The 17156-nt window shown below is 45.5% G+C and overlaps 1 protein-coding gene across 8 annotated transcripts in view; it reads left to right on the top strand.

Moving 5' to 3' along the window:
* Positions 1 to 14614, top strand: part of NAXD (NAD(P)HX dehydratase) — a 476460-nt gene extending 461846 nt beyond the window's left edge. For all 8 annotated transcript variants that reach the window (XM_078657550.1, XM_078657545.1, XM_078657551.1 and 5 more), the window contains one exon: positions 14274 to 14614. In XM_078657550.1, coding sequence (XP_078513676.1) covers positions 14274 to 14424 — 151 coding nt within the window. In that variant the 3' untranslated portion in view covers positions 14425 to 14614. The remainder of the gene's footprint in view (positions 1 to 14273) is intronic.
* The last annotated feature ends 2542 nt before the right edge of the window (positions 14615 to 17156 follow it).

Genomic DNA, 17156 nt, shown 5'->3' with positions numbered 1-17156 from the left:
CACTGAGACTGCAGATCCCACTGCAGAGCTCGCATATACCACATGGCGAAATGGGCGTGCAGGATGCATGAGGGTAACAAGCCTGAAAGTCTCAGGGCTGCTCTCACCGAGATCCAGGACTGATGCTGAAGCATTGGATTCATAGTCTGAATGTCCTAGATTCATTCAGTGGAGGAAAGGCCCTAAACTACACTGTGTCCAAGGAAGAGTCTGTGAAGGAGTTAAGTGTGAATTTCCTCATTGATCAAGGACCCCAACGATGTCAGGGAAGTTTACTGCCGTCTGGAGGTGGTCTACGACAGACTGTGGCAAGCCTGCCTTCAAAAGCCAGTCATCGCAGTAGGGGAAAAATGCAATCTTACAACCTCCGAAAATAGGCAGCAACCATTCTCATCACTTTCGTGAACACCCGAGAGGCACTGGTGAAGCCGAAGGGGAGCATGCAAACTGAAAATGCTATTGGTCAACCTTTAGTAATACCCCCCCCTTTTTTTCCAACTGGGGAATCCTGTTGATGGCTCCTTTTTGATGGTAGAACTCGCACTGCTAGCAGTAAGATGGATAGATGCTCCTTTGAGAGCCACTCTGAGGTGGCAGTAATCTGTGGCTGGTCAGAAACCAATAGAAGGGCATAGCCCTGCCGACTATGTGGAGCACCCATCTGTCGGATGTAATGGATTGCCACCCTGGGAGAAAGTGTTGTATCCTTCCTCCCACAGGCAGTTGTGTGCTGCTAGAGATGAACTAAAGCATCTTGGATGCTGATGCTGTAGGTAAGGGGGACTGTGGCAATCAATGTCTCTCGTGACCTGTGCTTTGCCTGCCTGAGCTTCATCCTCAGCCACAAAAATCTGGGGTGACTGCAGTGTTGGTAGAGATCCTGGCATTACCTGTACACCAACCTACTGGAGTAGCCTCAAAGAGACAGAAAGCTTTAAGGAAAGTCGGGCCATGATGTGTTCTTTGGGCCTCTCGACCCCAGTGAGACAGTTTCCTCCATCAGTTTCTAAGGTGGAGTCAGCATTTTTGCCTAAAAGGTGGGATCCATCAAAAGGTATATCCATAAGGGATGCCTGCACATCTCCTGGAAAACCTAGGGATTGTATCCCCATGTGGTGATGGAGCACCACACTAGTGCTGACTCGTCTCCGCAGGTTTTAAGTAATATGTATCTAGGCCAGCACAAACAACATATTTGGCTGGATCTGATCATTGTGAATGGTTTGAGTCAGGGAGGCCCTAAATTCTTCTGGGACAACTAGCAAGATCTGAATGGCCACGCCCTAGAGGGGTTGCATAAATCAACCTAATAGGCAACCTTCATTGACTGATAAGGCTAGCCTGGTCCAAGAGAATATTAATTTTCTCTCTGCCACAAAACTTTTCGACTTACTTTCCAGAAGGGATGGTGCCCTGTGGGAAATGAATTAGGATTCACGTTGCTGGAGAAAGCTATAGCCACCAAACTGTCAAGATCAGGATAATGCATATAAAATATCAGGGATGTGAACTGCCTGTCTATGATGTATGGCCACCTGCTTGTTCACTGGTGTGCAAGAGCAAAGCTTAGACCAAACACCCATCACAATATCAGTTAGGGCTTTGTTGAAAGGGGAGTAAGGGCTCAGAGGATGCATGTCTAGTTTGCAGGACTGGACATTTGTCTTAACATCAGCAGAAGGCAGTTGTAGGTGCAGCCCCTCAGCTGCCCGTCAAATGACCACAGCAAAGGAAGCACACTCTTCCATTGGCTGCCCAAAGGGAGAACCAATCATGTGCCAGGGGAAGTATCCAGCCCACTGGCCTCCTCTATGTCCATGTATAAATTGTCATCATTATAATATGTGATTATATCATCTTCTGGTGGTAGTAAACTGTGGTCAGAATGGGAACCAAAAGATTATGGATCCTTTGAGGATGGATTTGTGGTAGTGGGAGTATATTGTATGAATTACCCTGTACAGGAATAATGGTGCACTGTAGGAGGGGTAAGAGCATGACCTCAGTCTGAGTCGAGAATGATTCGGCTGGGGGTCAGACATCGGAGTTGGCATGGGTTCCCTCCCTGACAACATCTGGGCCTGTGTCAATCAAAGAGGGACCAACTACGATCTTGGAGCCAGAATGGAAGTCCGCACTGGAGTTGTTGCAGCACCCAAAATGAGTTCTAGGGGCTCAGACTACACCGAGGTTGGATCTGCTGGCTGTAATCCTAGTGGAGGACCCTGTGGATTTTTGGGTGCTCAAAAGTATGCCAGAGGTAGCTAGAAGAGTATGAGAAAATGGGTTGTTGATTGAGTAGGGTTTCACCCACTCAACCAACAGCCCCAATCCCTGTCAGGGTAAACCACAAAAAGACACTAAATGAATCAGTGCTTGGCACAGAAGCAGTCAGGCCTGACTTAGAGGCTATGTGTAAAGTCTTTATGCAGCATACAAACAGTAATAAAGTAGAAACACAATGGAAGAAAAATCCCACACCAATTTTGAAATATACAGTAAATTGTATTAAATCATTTGACACCAAAATGATAAAAATCAAATTAGTAGAACCGGAAATATGCAATTTGAAAGGTTTAGGTAAAAAATAATGCTTAAAAACGCAAAGTGCCAACTGTGGTTATCTGGTTGTGCTGGATCAGGACATAGTCACAAGTTCAGGTCGACCGCAATGGAGCGGAGCTTCATAGAGAGACCAGTAGTGGGGTGTTGATGTAGGGGTTCAGAGATGTGGTGAGACGTCCTGTGTGGAGATGTGTCACGCAGCGTCGGTTCCGAAGAGCGATGTGGGGTCCAGTGTCAGGCTGCATCGCTCTGGGATTCCACTGGAATCGGTGCCTGCCTTCTGTGTCTAACCCGTGGGGTGATTTCTTGACATTCCTAAGCAGCGGCAGACCGGCAATCTGCCACCGTCGCTGTTGTACGTAGGCTTCTTTTGACCCACCTCACGGCATACTTCCTACTGTACCTTTTTGCTGTGGAGATAGTGTCCTGAATTCACCTGCGATGTGGAAGCTCCCTGCGACGCTGAACTGCGACGCCAGCTGCAGCTGGTTCCCGCACTTCCTGTTCTCGTCAGCGTCCTCGATCCATGTCAAGTAATCGACGGTTGCTTAACTCATGTCAGCGCTCCAGGCCCTGTGGTCACGAATGGTAATACAACCTTGTTCTCATCTTTAACCAGCGTTCAACTACGGGTTGGTTCCTGCCCTTCTAACAAGGTCAAGTAAGAATTTTTTTTCATCTTTCTCCTCACCCTGCCGTGACATTGTGCTGTGTGTCACCTCACACTACATTGCACACCTCTGGGGCAAACCCCTTGCGGTGACACACTCACCTTCATCCTTCTCAAATCTTCTGTGTGTCAAACTTCTCAGCGGTGATACGCACACATTTGACCTACCTTGCCTCTCACATACAGTTAACCCATAGAAACTTCTGCTCCTCCTTACCTTCGAACTCCTCTGTTTCACCATGGGTACTCCCTGCATAAATTAACCACTGTCATTTCTAAATCATTGTGGAGACCCTGAAATCCATTGGAAAGACTGGACTCAATTATTTGAGTCATACCTCATCGCCAAGGGGGGAGAAAAATTGTCTGCAATGCGCAAACAGCACATCCATTCACATAATTTAGGAGTTCATGGTCTCAAAGTATACGAAACACTCAATGAGCCAGAGTTGGAAATGATGAGGACTCTGATGTGTATGATATCACTCTCATGAAATTGGAAGCATATTTTGGGGACAAAGTCAACGTGGTCGTGGAACGCCATAAGTTTTTTTAGCAGAGTGCAAGGAAAAAATGAGTCCATCAACAACTATATAGCTGCACTCAGAGGACTTTCTCAATTATGTGAGTTTGAAGACCTCAATGATTCCCTTATAATAGAGCAACTGGTTAGGTGCTCGAACAGCACAAGAATACAGGAGAAACTTCTTGCAAAAAACCCGTCTTTGAGAGAGGCAGTTGCATTAGCGTAATCCATAGAAGATACTGCTAAATGCATGAAAGAAATTAAAATAAAAGAAGTTTTAGCGGCTGTCCAAGCAGAAGTTTCAAGCAGTGAAGTACTCGAAGTAAAAAACAAAGAAGTTACAAAAGAGGTACCTTCCACTAGAGAAGGACAGGGTCTTAAATGTTATAGATGCGGCAGCAACAACCATTTGGCCAACAGCCCTTTCTGCTCTGCGCGGGGTGTCACATGCAAAAAATGTAACGGGTCACCCCTCCAGGGTATGTAGAGAAAGGGAAAATAACAATACAGTAAAAATGGTCAGTGGGGAAAAGGAACCTCCTGCAAAATTTGTATTTCAGTTAAAAGACGTTGATGAGTCTGCCAAACCCAATTATCCCAAATGTACTGCATATATTGACAATAAACTCTTGGAAATGTTTGCAGACTCCTGTTCCCCCTTTACCCTCATCAATATCACAGACTTCGAGAATTCAATGTGTGGCGTGAAGTCAGAGTTAAGGCCATCTGATATCTCACCTGAAGGGTACACCAAAGACCCCATCCCTCTCGTTGGCATGGTGACAGCCCACATTGTCTTCAAAGGGAGATCTACGGTAGGTAAAGTATATGTGGCCGAGAGTGGGGCTAATCTCCTGGGATGGCAACACCAGAAAGAGCTCGGGATGATACTAGACCCCAATAACAAGGACCAAGTCATTCTGGTGGAAACTCCCAACAACAACAGTTCTTTACGCCAAGTTTTTCCGCATCTATTCGCTGACAGTTTAGGAAACCTGAAGGACTTTCAACATAAGATCAAAGTCAGACAAGGGGCAAACCCATTGTTCACAAAACCCGTCCAGTACCTCTCTTGTTGAGAGAGACCCTCAAAGCAGAATTGGACAAATTGTGTGAGATGGGAGTCATACAACCCATAGATTCCAGAGCCAATGGGCAAGGTATCCGCCTCTGCGTGGACTTGCGCAGCCTAAATGAAAATATATGGGTGTAGAGGTTTCCCCATCCTAATATAAATGAGATGTTAAGCACCATGGGGAGGGCGAAGTTATTTTTAGTTATTGATCTCTTAATGGCTTACCACCAAGTGGAATTGCACCTGCAGTCTAGGCCGTTGACGCCATTTACTTCTCCCTTTGGAGCCTACATGTTCATTAGGATGCCATTCGGTCTTACCTCCGCGGCAGCAATTTTCCAAAAGATGATGCAACAAATCCTCGGAGGCATCTAGAATGCATTATGCTTCCAGGACGACATACTAATATACGGGTCAACCATGGAAGAACATGATAATGTTCTTAACTCAGTGTGCCAAAGGCTCATGGATGCAGGGTTGACAGAAAAACTTGACAAGTGTAAGATCAGGGTGAGCTCAGTCGACTACCTGGGGCACACTATTTCCCAAGAAGGTTTCAAACCTAAATACAGCTTAATTCAAGCAGTGGAAGATGCAACATATCCTACCAACAAAGATGAATTAAAATCCTTCTTAGGTCTGGCCGAATACATGTAAAAGTTTGTCAAGAATTTCGCAGTATTGTGTGATGGGTTACGTGACCTCTTGAAAAAAAGTAAAGAATTTACATGGGAGGAGAAATATAACGAAATGATAGATGAAGTAAAAAAACAAATCCTGGATTCACCAGCCTTAGGGCCTTTCAATCACAAAAAGAAGACCTTGCTAACCACTGATGCTTCCAATAAAGGGCTAGGGGCGACACTGTCACAAAGAGACGAGAATGGTGAAACCATAATAGCATTCGCCTCCCGGTCCCTTAGTCCCTCAGAATGCAACTATTCGGTCATTGAGAGGGAAGCGTTAGCGTGCTTCTGGGCGGTGAATCACTTCAAATTCTTCTTATGAGGCACCAAATTCATTATACGCACGGACCACAAGCCATTAACCTTCAGGTTCTCGTCAGAAAGCAACAACAAATCTCCCCGCATTATGAAATATGGGTGCTGGGGTTGGAGAATTACTGCTTCAGAGTAGAATACTTACCGGGTCCCGAGAATGTAGTTGCGGACTATTTATCTAGGTCTCCCCCTCAAGACAGTCATGGCGAAGACCAACTAGATGTGCCCATATTATCCACACATCTTCCATCCCTAACTAAAGAAGAATGGGAAGAAAGCATGAAGAATGACAACGATATGGATACCCTCAAAGACTTGATCATCAATGTCTGGCCTGAGAATCTGTCTCAAGTCCCTGATCCCATTAATGACTTTTAGGAAGTAAGATATGAACTATCCCTCTTAGCAAATAGAATATACCGCAATGGAAAGATTGTTCCTCCCAAAGACCGTAGGAATAAGATAATTGACCTTGCCCATGAGGGGCACTTAGGCAGGAGCCTCACGAAAAACAAACTCAGAAGTTGTTTTTAGTTTCCAAGGATGGACTTTTTAGTAGAAGTGAAAGTAAAAGAATGCACTAGTTGTGCTAAAAGTGACAAAAGCAAAGTGTTACGGAAAGTTCCCTTATCTCCTGTTGAAGTTCCAGAGGTACCGTGGACCAAGTTAGCCATAGATATAATTGGGCCTATGGAAGTGTTGGGGCCCCAAAATAGGTTCATGTTCGTCCTCATAGACTACACCTCTCATTGGATCAACTTCAAATTTACACCAATCACTAACACGATCAATCTCATCTCCTTTTTGGAAAATATATTTTTCTTTGAAGGCATACCAGCGACCTTGGTTACGGACAACAGCGTGCAGTTCACCTCTGAAATGATAAAAGATTTTCTTGTCAAGTCAAACATAAATCATGAAAAAACTGCACTCTATTGTCCTAAGGCCAACGGGCTGGTGGGAAGAGCGAACCGCATGGTCAAGGATCACATTCAATTAGCCATCACCAATAACCACAAGATTGAAGAATCCTTGAAGGAATGCATTTGGGCATACCATACTACACCCAACCTCATCACAGGAGTCTCTCCTTTTGTAATGCTAAGAGGGAGAGAACCCAGCACAAAGATGAATCCCCAGTGGTTGGAAGGGGGTAGGAAGGTCATCCCCAACCATGAGACAAGTCAATTGAAAACCCAACAACATCAAAAGAAATACAAGAGTTGGTATGACCAGAAACACAGAGTCAGAAATCATGATCTCCATGTCAACACACCAGTGGTGATAAGGAAACCTACTCATGTACAACCTGGACTGAGCATATACCTGACCTCCCAGAGAGGAATAAGATCTAGCAAGAAAGGGGTCTGCCTAGATAATGGACAGACTTGGAGTGGCGATAGACTGGTTGACATTGCTTAAGCACCTGTTCTATTTCCTATGAAGATGTGTTTTAACCCACTTTAGTTCTTGCCATTGTTCTTCCTCACCCCTAGGAAGGGAGATGTGTTGTAATTTACCCTTCCCTTTTTACCCACTTAGAACGTTCAACTGAGAGCTCGCGTTAGAATGTTCACAACACAGCAATGACAGTTGAGGAGAGTGGATGATTTCAATAAAGAACCAGTTCCTCACCTGCAGTGGTGTCTTCTGTTATTTTGAACTTTAACATTTTCTTTCCCACTTTTTGTCAACATTTTTTGAGCTTTGCTCCCAGTGTGCCAAAGATATGTCTCCCATTAAACCTATGGGGTTTAAACCATGTGAAGAATGTCACGAACAGATGTCTGGCTCTGTCCCACAGTCGGTTTGCCTGCTGTGGGAGCCACGACTTGCGTCGACTGCAAGTCCATACATCCAATTGGGATTTTGAGCAAGCGCTTCAAGGAGACTCTCATCGCTGCCAGATCCCTGTTTACCCTTCTACAGTTCGAAGTTCATCAGAAAGAACACATTTTTCAATTCCATGTTTCTCAAAGAAATGTGTGATTAAATCTGCACCTCTCCAAACAATTTATGAAGATGTATAAATGACATGATTTGTAATTCCACAAAAAATATCAGTGCATCCTCTGACCCTTCTTTTGAAAACAATAAAGCTTAACCACAGATTTCTTTTGAGAAAAAGGACATTGAAATACATTAAATTAAGAATTGTGTAAGATATTGATGTTTGTGTGTGGTCTTCATCTGCTGGGGGACAGCAGCGTAGCTTGATCAGTCAAATTATCCAGCCTTCTCTCTCCGGTCTTATTCCTATCCCAGTTTTCTTCAATAATCTTGTTTGTGCTGCAGTCTAATCTCTGGCCTTTCAACTGTCCACAACAATGGATGCTTCCTTTGGGGTACATCCTGGAGGTCTCGAACTTCAACTATCAATGTGGTTTCCAAATGGATTTTAGAAAATAAGTGAACAAAGAATACATGAATAATGCTCAAATTAACAAGGAGGTGATGCTAGATGTTTAACACAGTTCCTTACGGCTCAGAAACATGCAGCTCTGGAGTTAATGGGTGCTGTATGTGGCTGAGCCATGAGGGACTTGTGCAGGGCTCATCGAAAATAGAAGCACTTTTCCAGCCCTGAGGGAAGTTTGAACTGCTGGTCATATTGTTTGTGATGTGTTTAACCAAGCTTCCATAATGAGGCTACATCCCAGCATTATGTGGCAGGAAATCACAAGAACAAAAACATACCCGATCTTTCATGCTGCTCGAACCCAATACTATCATGTATATTCAACATTGTAATCTGTTCTTCTGCAAATCTGTAGGTGTAACATAATTACTTAATCCTACAGATTCATATATAACATTTGGTTAGATCCTCCTTCCTGTTCAAATTGACAGCATTTGCATGGGATTGGTCTTGTCTAACTGTTAATATTGCCTTAAATATATAGCTAACAAGATCTTTTGTTTGCGTGATTTTTATTGGGTTTTTATAATCATACAGAATAATTAAAAAAACAACACAAACTTTACTGCACATACATCTTCCGGCGAGCAGTCGGTGCCCTGAGACCTGAAAACTGTTTTACCCATCAAAAGGGAGTCTGCCCGGGTGAGCCATACTTTCCCCCCAGATTTTCTCATATTTCTCTGGGCAACCAAAGGATTTGTATATGGGTGTTTCTGCCAGGACACAGTAGTCCATCCCACAGGTCCATTCATCAATAGGCGGGGTCTGGGCAGAGCACCAGTGTCTTGCAATATCCCATTTGTCTATGAGGAATCCCATGGCAAATAATTATCTCACATTCCGGCTCCCTCCCCATTCATCCATCAGCCCTAGTAAAATCAACTTCAGTTCGGTGTTATTGTCTTGTTGATGTGAGAGTGTGTTTCAAATGTTCTGCCAGTAGTTTAGTTTATTGGGGCACTCCCATGTTGTGTGGTAGAAGGTGCCCACAGCTTCTTGACATCTCCGGTCCTGTGAGTCTGAGTTGCCCTTCCTCTTATGTAGCCCGGTGGGGGTTACAGTAGACACAATGTAGATATTTAAGTTGAATGAACCACAGTTTAGCGGGTATTGCCAGTACTCGGTGAGCCATCCGGGCCTCCACCAGTCCTCCTTCTCTAGGGGACCCACAATGCATTGCCATCTGTTCTGCAGTGCCGTGGTCGGGGCATTATTAACAAGGATACAATATAGAGATGCCTTTCCTGCCCGTTTGTGACTCCATGACGTGTTTCCAGAGGATTGCAAGTGTGTGCTTGGAATAAAGGGAAGCCTCGAGTGCATGGCCCATTTGCAGATACCAGTCAAATTGACTTATGCATGGAAGAAGTGTTGGCTATGTGCTAGAATGTGCACATAAAGTTGCCTTCCCAGAGATCCCCCAGTTTAGGTATACCAATGTTGTCTCACATGTGGAAACCCACAAGTGGCACTGTGTGCATAACCTAGCTCCCGACCCACAGAGATGTTACAGCTGTCAAGACACTATGCCACCTGATCCATTGCAGTGCTCGATGCCAAGATGTAAAAGTTGTTTGCATTGCAGGTGGGAAGGATGAGGGACAAAGCGTCCCAAGGCATTGCAGAGAGTTGTGGAAACTTGCAGAGGGAGACACTTGTGTTGGAGGATGGCCGTCCCACAGGACGTTAAGGTGTGGCCAGCATGACATTCTCTAGCGCAACACATGCGCTGTAAGAAAAGACAGTTATCGCCTAGCAGGTGTGTTTCTTGCAGTAACACTACAAATGGGAAGTGGCACTTTGGGTACTGAAATAAAGCCCCCTTTTAATATGTTATTAAGGTCATTTACATTCCATGTGAGTGCGGTGACTGGTTCAGGGGTGGCCATCTTGAGGTATGAAAGAAGGTGCGGGCAAGGTATGTTTGGTGGAGTTGTGCGGCATGTGGATTATACAAGAACCAATGCTAACTAAATAAAAATAACTATAACAATTCAAATGTAACGATGTCCTAACTCCACTGTAAAAGAAACACCTCCTCCTCACACTAACACCCCAGAGCATCTGTCACCCTCCCTCAACCATAGAACAAGTGGGGGTTCAGTAACTTTGGTCCAACCCTGGCCAGGCTGGACTAATGATGCATAACGGATATAGTGATGCTGACAAACAGTTTATATGGAGTTGCTGGTTCGGTCATTCTGCAGTGTGGCAGGCCCGCTGTAGCACAGATCTAGATGGCAATGGGGGTGACTCTTCACACATTAAGTCCAAGGGAAGTGCCTGAGCGGCATCGTCCCTCTCAGAGTTAGATGTAATCTAGAGCAGGAGCCCCGGCACCTGTCTTGTTGATCTCGAGTGGCCCCTCGGGTACCTGGTTTTAGCTTCATATCACAGAGGAGCATTTGCCTCCCACTGTGGTTGCGGGTTACTTAAGAAGGGAGGCTACTCTTTTGGCCATGTCCAGGCTGCCTCCGAGGTCTCAAAGAAGAAATACCTGGAATTTTTGATCACTTTAAGCTTTGCCAGGAAGAGTGGCATGCATTGAAGGCCATCGACTCAGAGGTGTTGTTTGACTTTCTTGTTCGATTTCCATAGCTGTTTGACCAGGTAGATGTAATCCCAAAAGAACACAATACAGCCTGATTGCAATCCAAGATCCCCTAACCTGCACACCTCCCCGACTATTGCATTTCTGTAGTTCAAGAACTTGGCACTCACCGGGCGAGGAGGTGCCTCTGGAAAAGGTTTTTATGACCAGGATCGTTGGACACTTTCCACTACAATGCAATTGGAAAGTGTTGATGTAGGCATCCAAGTAACAATCAGGCCTCCAGAAAGCACTCTGGGATAGTCCCTCAGCTTCTTCTGGAAACCTGATAACGTGAAGATTACATCTGCAGGCTCCATCCTCTGCATCCTCCACCCAGGCTACCAGAAGATTGGATGTTTGTGAGGCCGCTGTTTGAAGTTCCTTCAGTGTATCCTCCAGTTCTGATATGTGACCCTTGATCTCTGTTACTCTGTCTGCCACTCCTCATAACTCCTGCCACAGGAAAGTGATCTTAACACTTAACTCGCCAATTTTTTACTGCTGCGCCGTACCAGGGGCTTCAAAAGCCTGCAGTATAGGATCTATGCTGGAGGAGCAGTCTGGTGTTTCAGAGTGGCGCAGTCGTTCATGAGTCCCTTGGGACCCTGTTGTTGGTGCTGTGTATTTGTCTGTCGATCTGGGTCTGGGAGGGGGTGGGGCCTGTCTCGGCCGATGTAGGCAGACTCCCCTTCCTTTCGTGCGGGGTTGTGGTCCAAAGTAGTAGCATACCATTCTGTGATGGCTGTAGGGAGCAGTGATGCGATGAGTGCCAAAGGCCTGCTTGCCTTGAGCAGCACGAGCAGCCAGAACCTCGAGAGTTAGCTGTAACAGTAAAGAGATGGAGGTCCAAGTGGGGGGAGCACCTTCGGTATCTCTCCTCCCACCATCAGTGAGGCCTGGTCCCCTTGTCTAATTTAGCTCAGCAGTGTGGGGTCCATCTGCCCCGAGGTCATAATTCGCAGGCCAGCTTACCCATGGGGAAGCACAAGCAGCCAGCATTCCAGGAGGTGAGTGCTTCTAAAAAGCAGCAGGGCAAAGTGTCTATCTTCATGTGGGGAGCAAATCCTAGGCAAATTTGTGGAGCCGAACGACTGCTCCAGGCAGCTCATCCCAGGTAGTGCACAATCCATACTCTTAGGCCCTCCTGCCCCAGTGAAGGGAGGACTGACTACTTGGCGGCCAGGAAGAGTGCAGCCAATGGCCCACGGCCAAACCCCGAGCCCTGGGTGCCTGAGGCGTTCAGCCAGGCTCGTCCGTGCCGGGAGCCGCCACTGACCCCCTCAGGGCAGGATTGACTGCAGAGAACCCCTTATTGCAGGCATCAGTCGAAGGTTGGCGGGAAGGGGATGTAGCCTAACGGCTAGGGCGGTTGATCTCAAATCTGGGCAATGATGTTCAGCATCCTGTGATTCCGGGCTAATCACTTAGGGCTACATGCATAAAAATTGTAAATTGCGAATACCTAATTGCGAATTCCTGAGAATCGCAATTAGGTAATTGCAGTTTACAATGCATGAAACTCAGAGTTCCAGATAGCGATTCCTAGGGGTCGCAAATCGCTCTACCGCATTAATATTAATGAGGTAGACTGCAATTTGTGACCCCCTAGGAATCGCAAAAATCATGGGGATGGTGGCCTGCTGAGGTCAGCAACCCACCATGTCCGTGATTGCTTTTAAATGAAGCAATATTTTTTTTGTAAAGCAGCCTGTTTTCCTTAAAGGAAAACAAGATAATTTACAGAAGAACAAGTTACTTACCTTCGGTAAAGATATATCTGTAAGAGACATAAATTAGTTATAGATTCATTACCTTAGAATTACCCCCAGGCGTTAGACTGGATCCAGTAAGTTTTTCGTCAACAGTACCCCTGCGTGTCGAATGGTGGCGTCGGTCGGCTCCGTGTTCGTCTTTGGCGTCATTGTCGCCGGGTTGATGTTGCGGTAGCTACTTAGACTCCACCCTCGTGCGCTGACGTCAGTTCTGTACACGACTTTCCACGCCAGAAGTGCAGAGCCATTCAAGACACTGGCCACTGGTGCACAAAACTAGGGCCCTGAAAGGAAGTCCTTAACCCTAAAAATCAGTTTGCAGAACGGGGAGGATGGGTGGGGCGGTAAGGAAACTATAACTAATCTTTGTCTCTTACAGATATATTGTTACTGAAGGTAAGTAACTTGTTCATCTGAAAGAGACAATTAGTTATAGATTCCTTACCTTAGAATAGATACCCCAGCAATACCAACCCCGGAGGTGGGTCTGCGAACCAAATTCACACCAGAAAGTCCTGGAGAACAGAACGGCCAAAGAAGCAGTCTTTCTAGACTTGGCTGGCCAGGCAGTAGTATTTTGTGAACGTTTCAGTGATGCCCACGTAGCTGCATGACAGATGTCATTAAGGGGAACTTCACGTCCCAAAGCAGTGTTAGCTGCCGGCGCCCTGGTGGAATGGGCATGTAACCACACCAGAGGCTTCTTCTTTGCCAAGGAATAGCAAGCTTTGATGGCCCAAACGACCCATCTGGAAATGGTCCATTTATGCACGGCCCGACCTTTTTTGGCGCCCACATAGCCAACAAAGAGCTGGTCATCCACCCGTAATTGCTTTGTGCGATCCAAATAAAATGAAAGCGCACATTTTGGAAAGTCGTGTCCAGAACTGACGTCAGCGTGCAAGGGCGGCGTCTAAGTAGCTACCGCGACGTCATCCCGGCGACCACGATGCCAACGACGATTGCAGAGCCGACCGACTCCCCCTTTCTACACGCAGGGGTACTGCTGACGAAAAACTTTCCGGAGTCAGTCTGTCGCCTGGGGGTAATTCTAAAGTATGAAATCTATAACTAATCTATGTTTCTTACAGATATATTGTTACCGAAGTTACTTGTTCAACAGTTTAATTTGCGGTCCTAAACAGTGTCCTATATTATTTTTTAAATTAAATGTTTTTAAACACGAGCCCCCATCATATATGGAATTATAGATGGGTAAGTTCCATGTGACAACATAATTTATGATGTCCTTCGAAACCCCCTTGTAGAAAACTTGTTATTGGTAGCTAGGCTTTTAGGGACCTTCAGCAGTCCAAGGAGGCCGCAGTTGGTGGCACATGAATGAGTGCCATCTACATTCCATCAACTCCCTTGCACTTGCCTCTTTGATGTCGGATAACTGGGTTTCAAAACAAGTGTTCTTACAAATGATTCTCAATTAAACCCATGTAACAGCATGTATTGCATACTTCTGAGTTGAATATTTTTTTGAGTATTTGATTAAACTTTTGTTCTATTAAACTATTGTGATATTCCAATATTTTATTTTGATCTTTAAATACCTATGCTTGTGAAAATCTCTGTGAGAATTAAACATAGAGGTCCTACACAGTATTTTGTTAATTCACATCATGTTTATCTTTTTCTAGGCTAAATCCTTTTCTAGTTGCTGCATTTGGTGCTTGCTCTCTTACCAGGCAATGTAACAACCAAGCTTTCCAAAAATATGGACGCTCAATGACCACGACCGATATGATTGCAGAAATTGGAAGCGCTTTCAATAAACTTTTTGAAACTTGACTCCCAGAAATGAAATTTTAAAAAGAAGACTCAGCAGTGATACTTCATTGAAGTGCTGTGGCAGCACATGTGAAATATAATTATTATGAAATGTAGATATTTTTTAAAAGTTTGATATATAAAATGTTTTGGTTGGAAGTGAAAGATGAGATTAAAAGTCTGTAATATAATAAAATTATTCTTAAATATGCTTTGCTGTCCTTATTTAAGTACTGCTAAGTAATGCTTGTATACTCTTAGATTCTTTTATTTGACGCACACCTGACACTGTTTTTATTTATACATTCTTTCTGTTTGACTATTCCTCAGTCGTCGGACTAGATCTAGAAACTTAGCAGTACCTCTCTGTGCAGTTCAACGCAGCTATTCCAATCCGGAAATTATGTGTACGCCTACATAGGTGCCACTTCTGCACACTGACATCCGTTCCTTTCTGTCCACGCGACCAGACATGACCTGGAGTGACCTCTCGTCTCTTTGAGGCAGTGTCTTGACCAAAATCTTTGTGAGCAAGGGAAATGTCACATCCGAAAAAGGCAGAATTCAAACCCTATAAGGACTGTCACAAGGAGATGTTTGTGACAGCTCCTCACCAAGTTTGCCTGGGGTCGAGCAATAACTCATGAGGCCTGCAGTGACTGCGCGTCGATGAACCGAAAGGCGATACACAACCAAGAGGTGAAGCTCTATGCCACCAAACAGAAGACTCTCTGTCGTGACCGGTCAATCCTAAGTGTCGGTCTTGATCCAAATCCTGGTCTAGATCATCTTTGAGCTTTATATTTTCGGCTGAGTCGAAGAAGTACAAAAGATCCAAACTAGACTCTTCTCCTTCCCACCACTCTTGAAGTCTTGAGAGGGCACGTGAATTGCCGCATGGCTCTCGATCTCACTCCTGATGTCAGAGCCCATCTCTCAACTTGTCCAAGCACAACCAGAGTTTTCGGCCATTTGGGACACCGAGGCAGATACAAGAGTTCTGCCATGCCATGCTCCGATTGTTTGGATCACTTCTGACTCTCTCTGGTGCGCCTTTGGCTCCCATGGAACCGCAAGGCCCTCCTTTTGGGTTACCGCTGGTGGGTTGGACTTCGGCTCTAGTTGAGCCCTGTGAACCCATCAACGGGCTGCTTCTAGCACCCAGGTCCACTCCACCTGCACAATGCATGCCAGTCCCAGGCATGCCAATGCTATCAGTGCCAAAGGAGGTGCCCATTGTGCTTTCCGAGTTGGCACTACTTGGATCATGCTCAGGTGCCATCAAACCAAAAACTTGTATCGTTTGACTCCCCACCTCCACAAGGAAGATATCAACAGGTGATGAGATTGACCAACCCTACCATGCTACAGCTGTTATGATGACCTACAAGATGCCAGTGACCTCGAACCCTCTCCTGACTGGCCTCCTCACACCCCTCAGGGCCTTTTACTGAAGACAATGCTTCTTTTGTGGTGGTCATGTGGATGGCAGCCAAAGTTCTAGATCTCCAGCACCCCACTTTAGAGGTCAATCAAATGTTATTTTCCAGCTCGGGTAACCTACTGTCTTAACCATAACCCTGGAGGCCTTCACAGATACTCTCTTATAGGCTTGGGCTAAGCCCCCAGTGAACCGCTAAATGCAAGCCGCCACTGACCTGCCTTGGGTGAACCTCCATTTTTATCTCCGCACCCCTCTACCGAGAGCTTAGTGGTGTAGACATCAACTAGCCAAACTAATCTGAACACTTTTCCAACTACTCCAACCCTTCTCCCCACAATAGGTACAAAAGGGTAGCAACTTTTGGGAAGAGGGCTTTTTCTTTTGCCAGTCTGGCCCTCAATGTTAATGCCAGTTGCCTGCTGGGATGTTATTCCCACGCTCTTTAGGACTCGATGGCTCAAGTCTTCCCAGATGTCAGCAGTTCTGCATATTGCAGTTTCTAAGGCGTTCTCTGTAGGAGACGTGTATCTCCTAGAGTGGAACTGTGGACTCCTGTATGTCTTCCCAATGATGCACCTTCACAGAGTTCTGAAAAAGATCTGGGCCTTCTGGGCCCAAGTCATTCTAGTGGCCTCCAATACGACATGGAGAGAATGTTATGCATAGCTCCTGGGCTTGGACATCTGCCCTCCAATAAGGCTAATCCCACGGGAGAGTCCTACTATCGCAGCAACAGGGCAGAGTTCTGGACCTTTGCAAGTTCCTCCTTCATGCCTGGAGATTGAGTAGCGAACATCTTCGACCTTCCACAAGAGGTGGTTGATGTCCTCTTGGCAGGGAGGCGGTCCTCGACAAAACTGTATACACCCATCATTAGGACACATTTTTGGTCTAGTGCGGCACGCTCCAGATTGACCCCCCTCCATGCCAAGTTATCTGAGGTTCTGTTTGTTTTGTCACTCACCTGGCAACGCTTTGGTTTGAGCACCGTTAAAGGATACCTTTCGGCTTTTTACGGGGACCAACCCTCCATATTTAAAACACTTATTGTGATGCATTTTTAGAAAGGCCTACACCACTTGTATCCGCCTTCTTTCATACCACTCATTTGGTTAGCTCCTCCTTCCTGATTAAATTGACAGTATTTGCAAGAGAACGGTCTCGTCAAACTGTTAATATTACTTTAAGTATATAGCTAACAAGATCTTTTCTTTGCGATACATGTAACTTGGAATTTACATATTTGATGTGCACTTCCTTTGAAATGCTTCACAGCTGTCATTTGTGGCGTCTAATTCTCAAGATTGTT

The sequence above is a fragment of the Lissotriton helveticus genome, chromosome 8 (genome assembly GCF_964261635.1).
Source record: "Lissotriton helveticus chromosome 8, aLisHel1.1, whole genome shotgun sequence".
NCBI lineage: Eukaryota > Metazoa > Chordata > Amphibia > Caudata > Salamandridae > Lissotriton > Lissotriton helveticus.
Note: the sequence above shows the minus strand (reverse complement) of the source record. Positions and strands in the feature narration are given on the sequence as shown.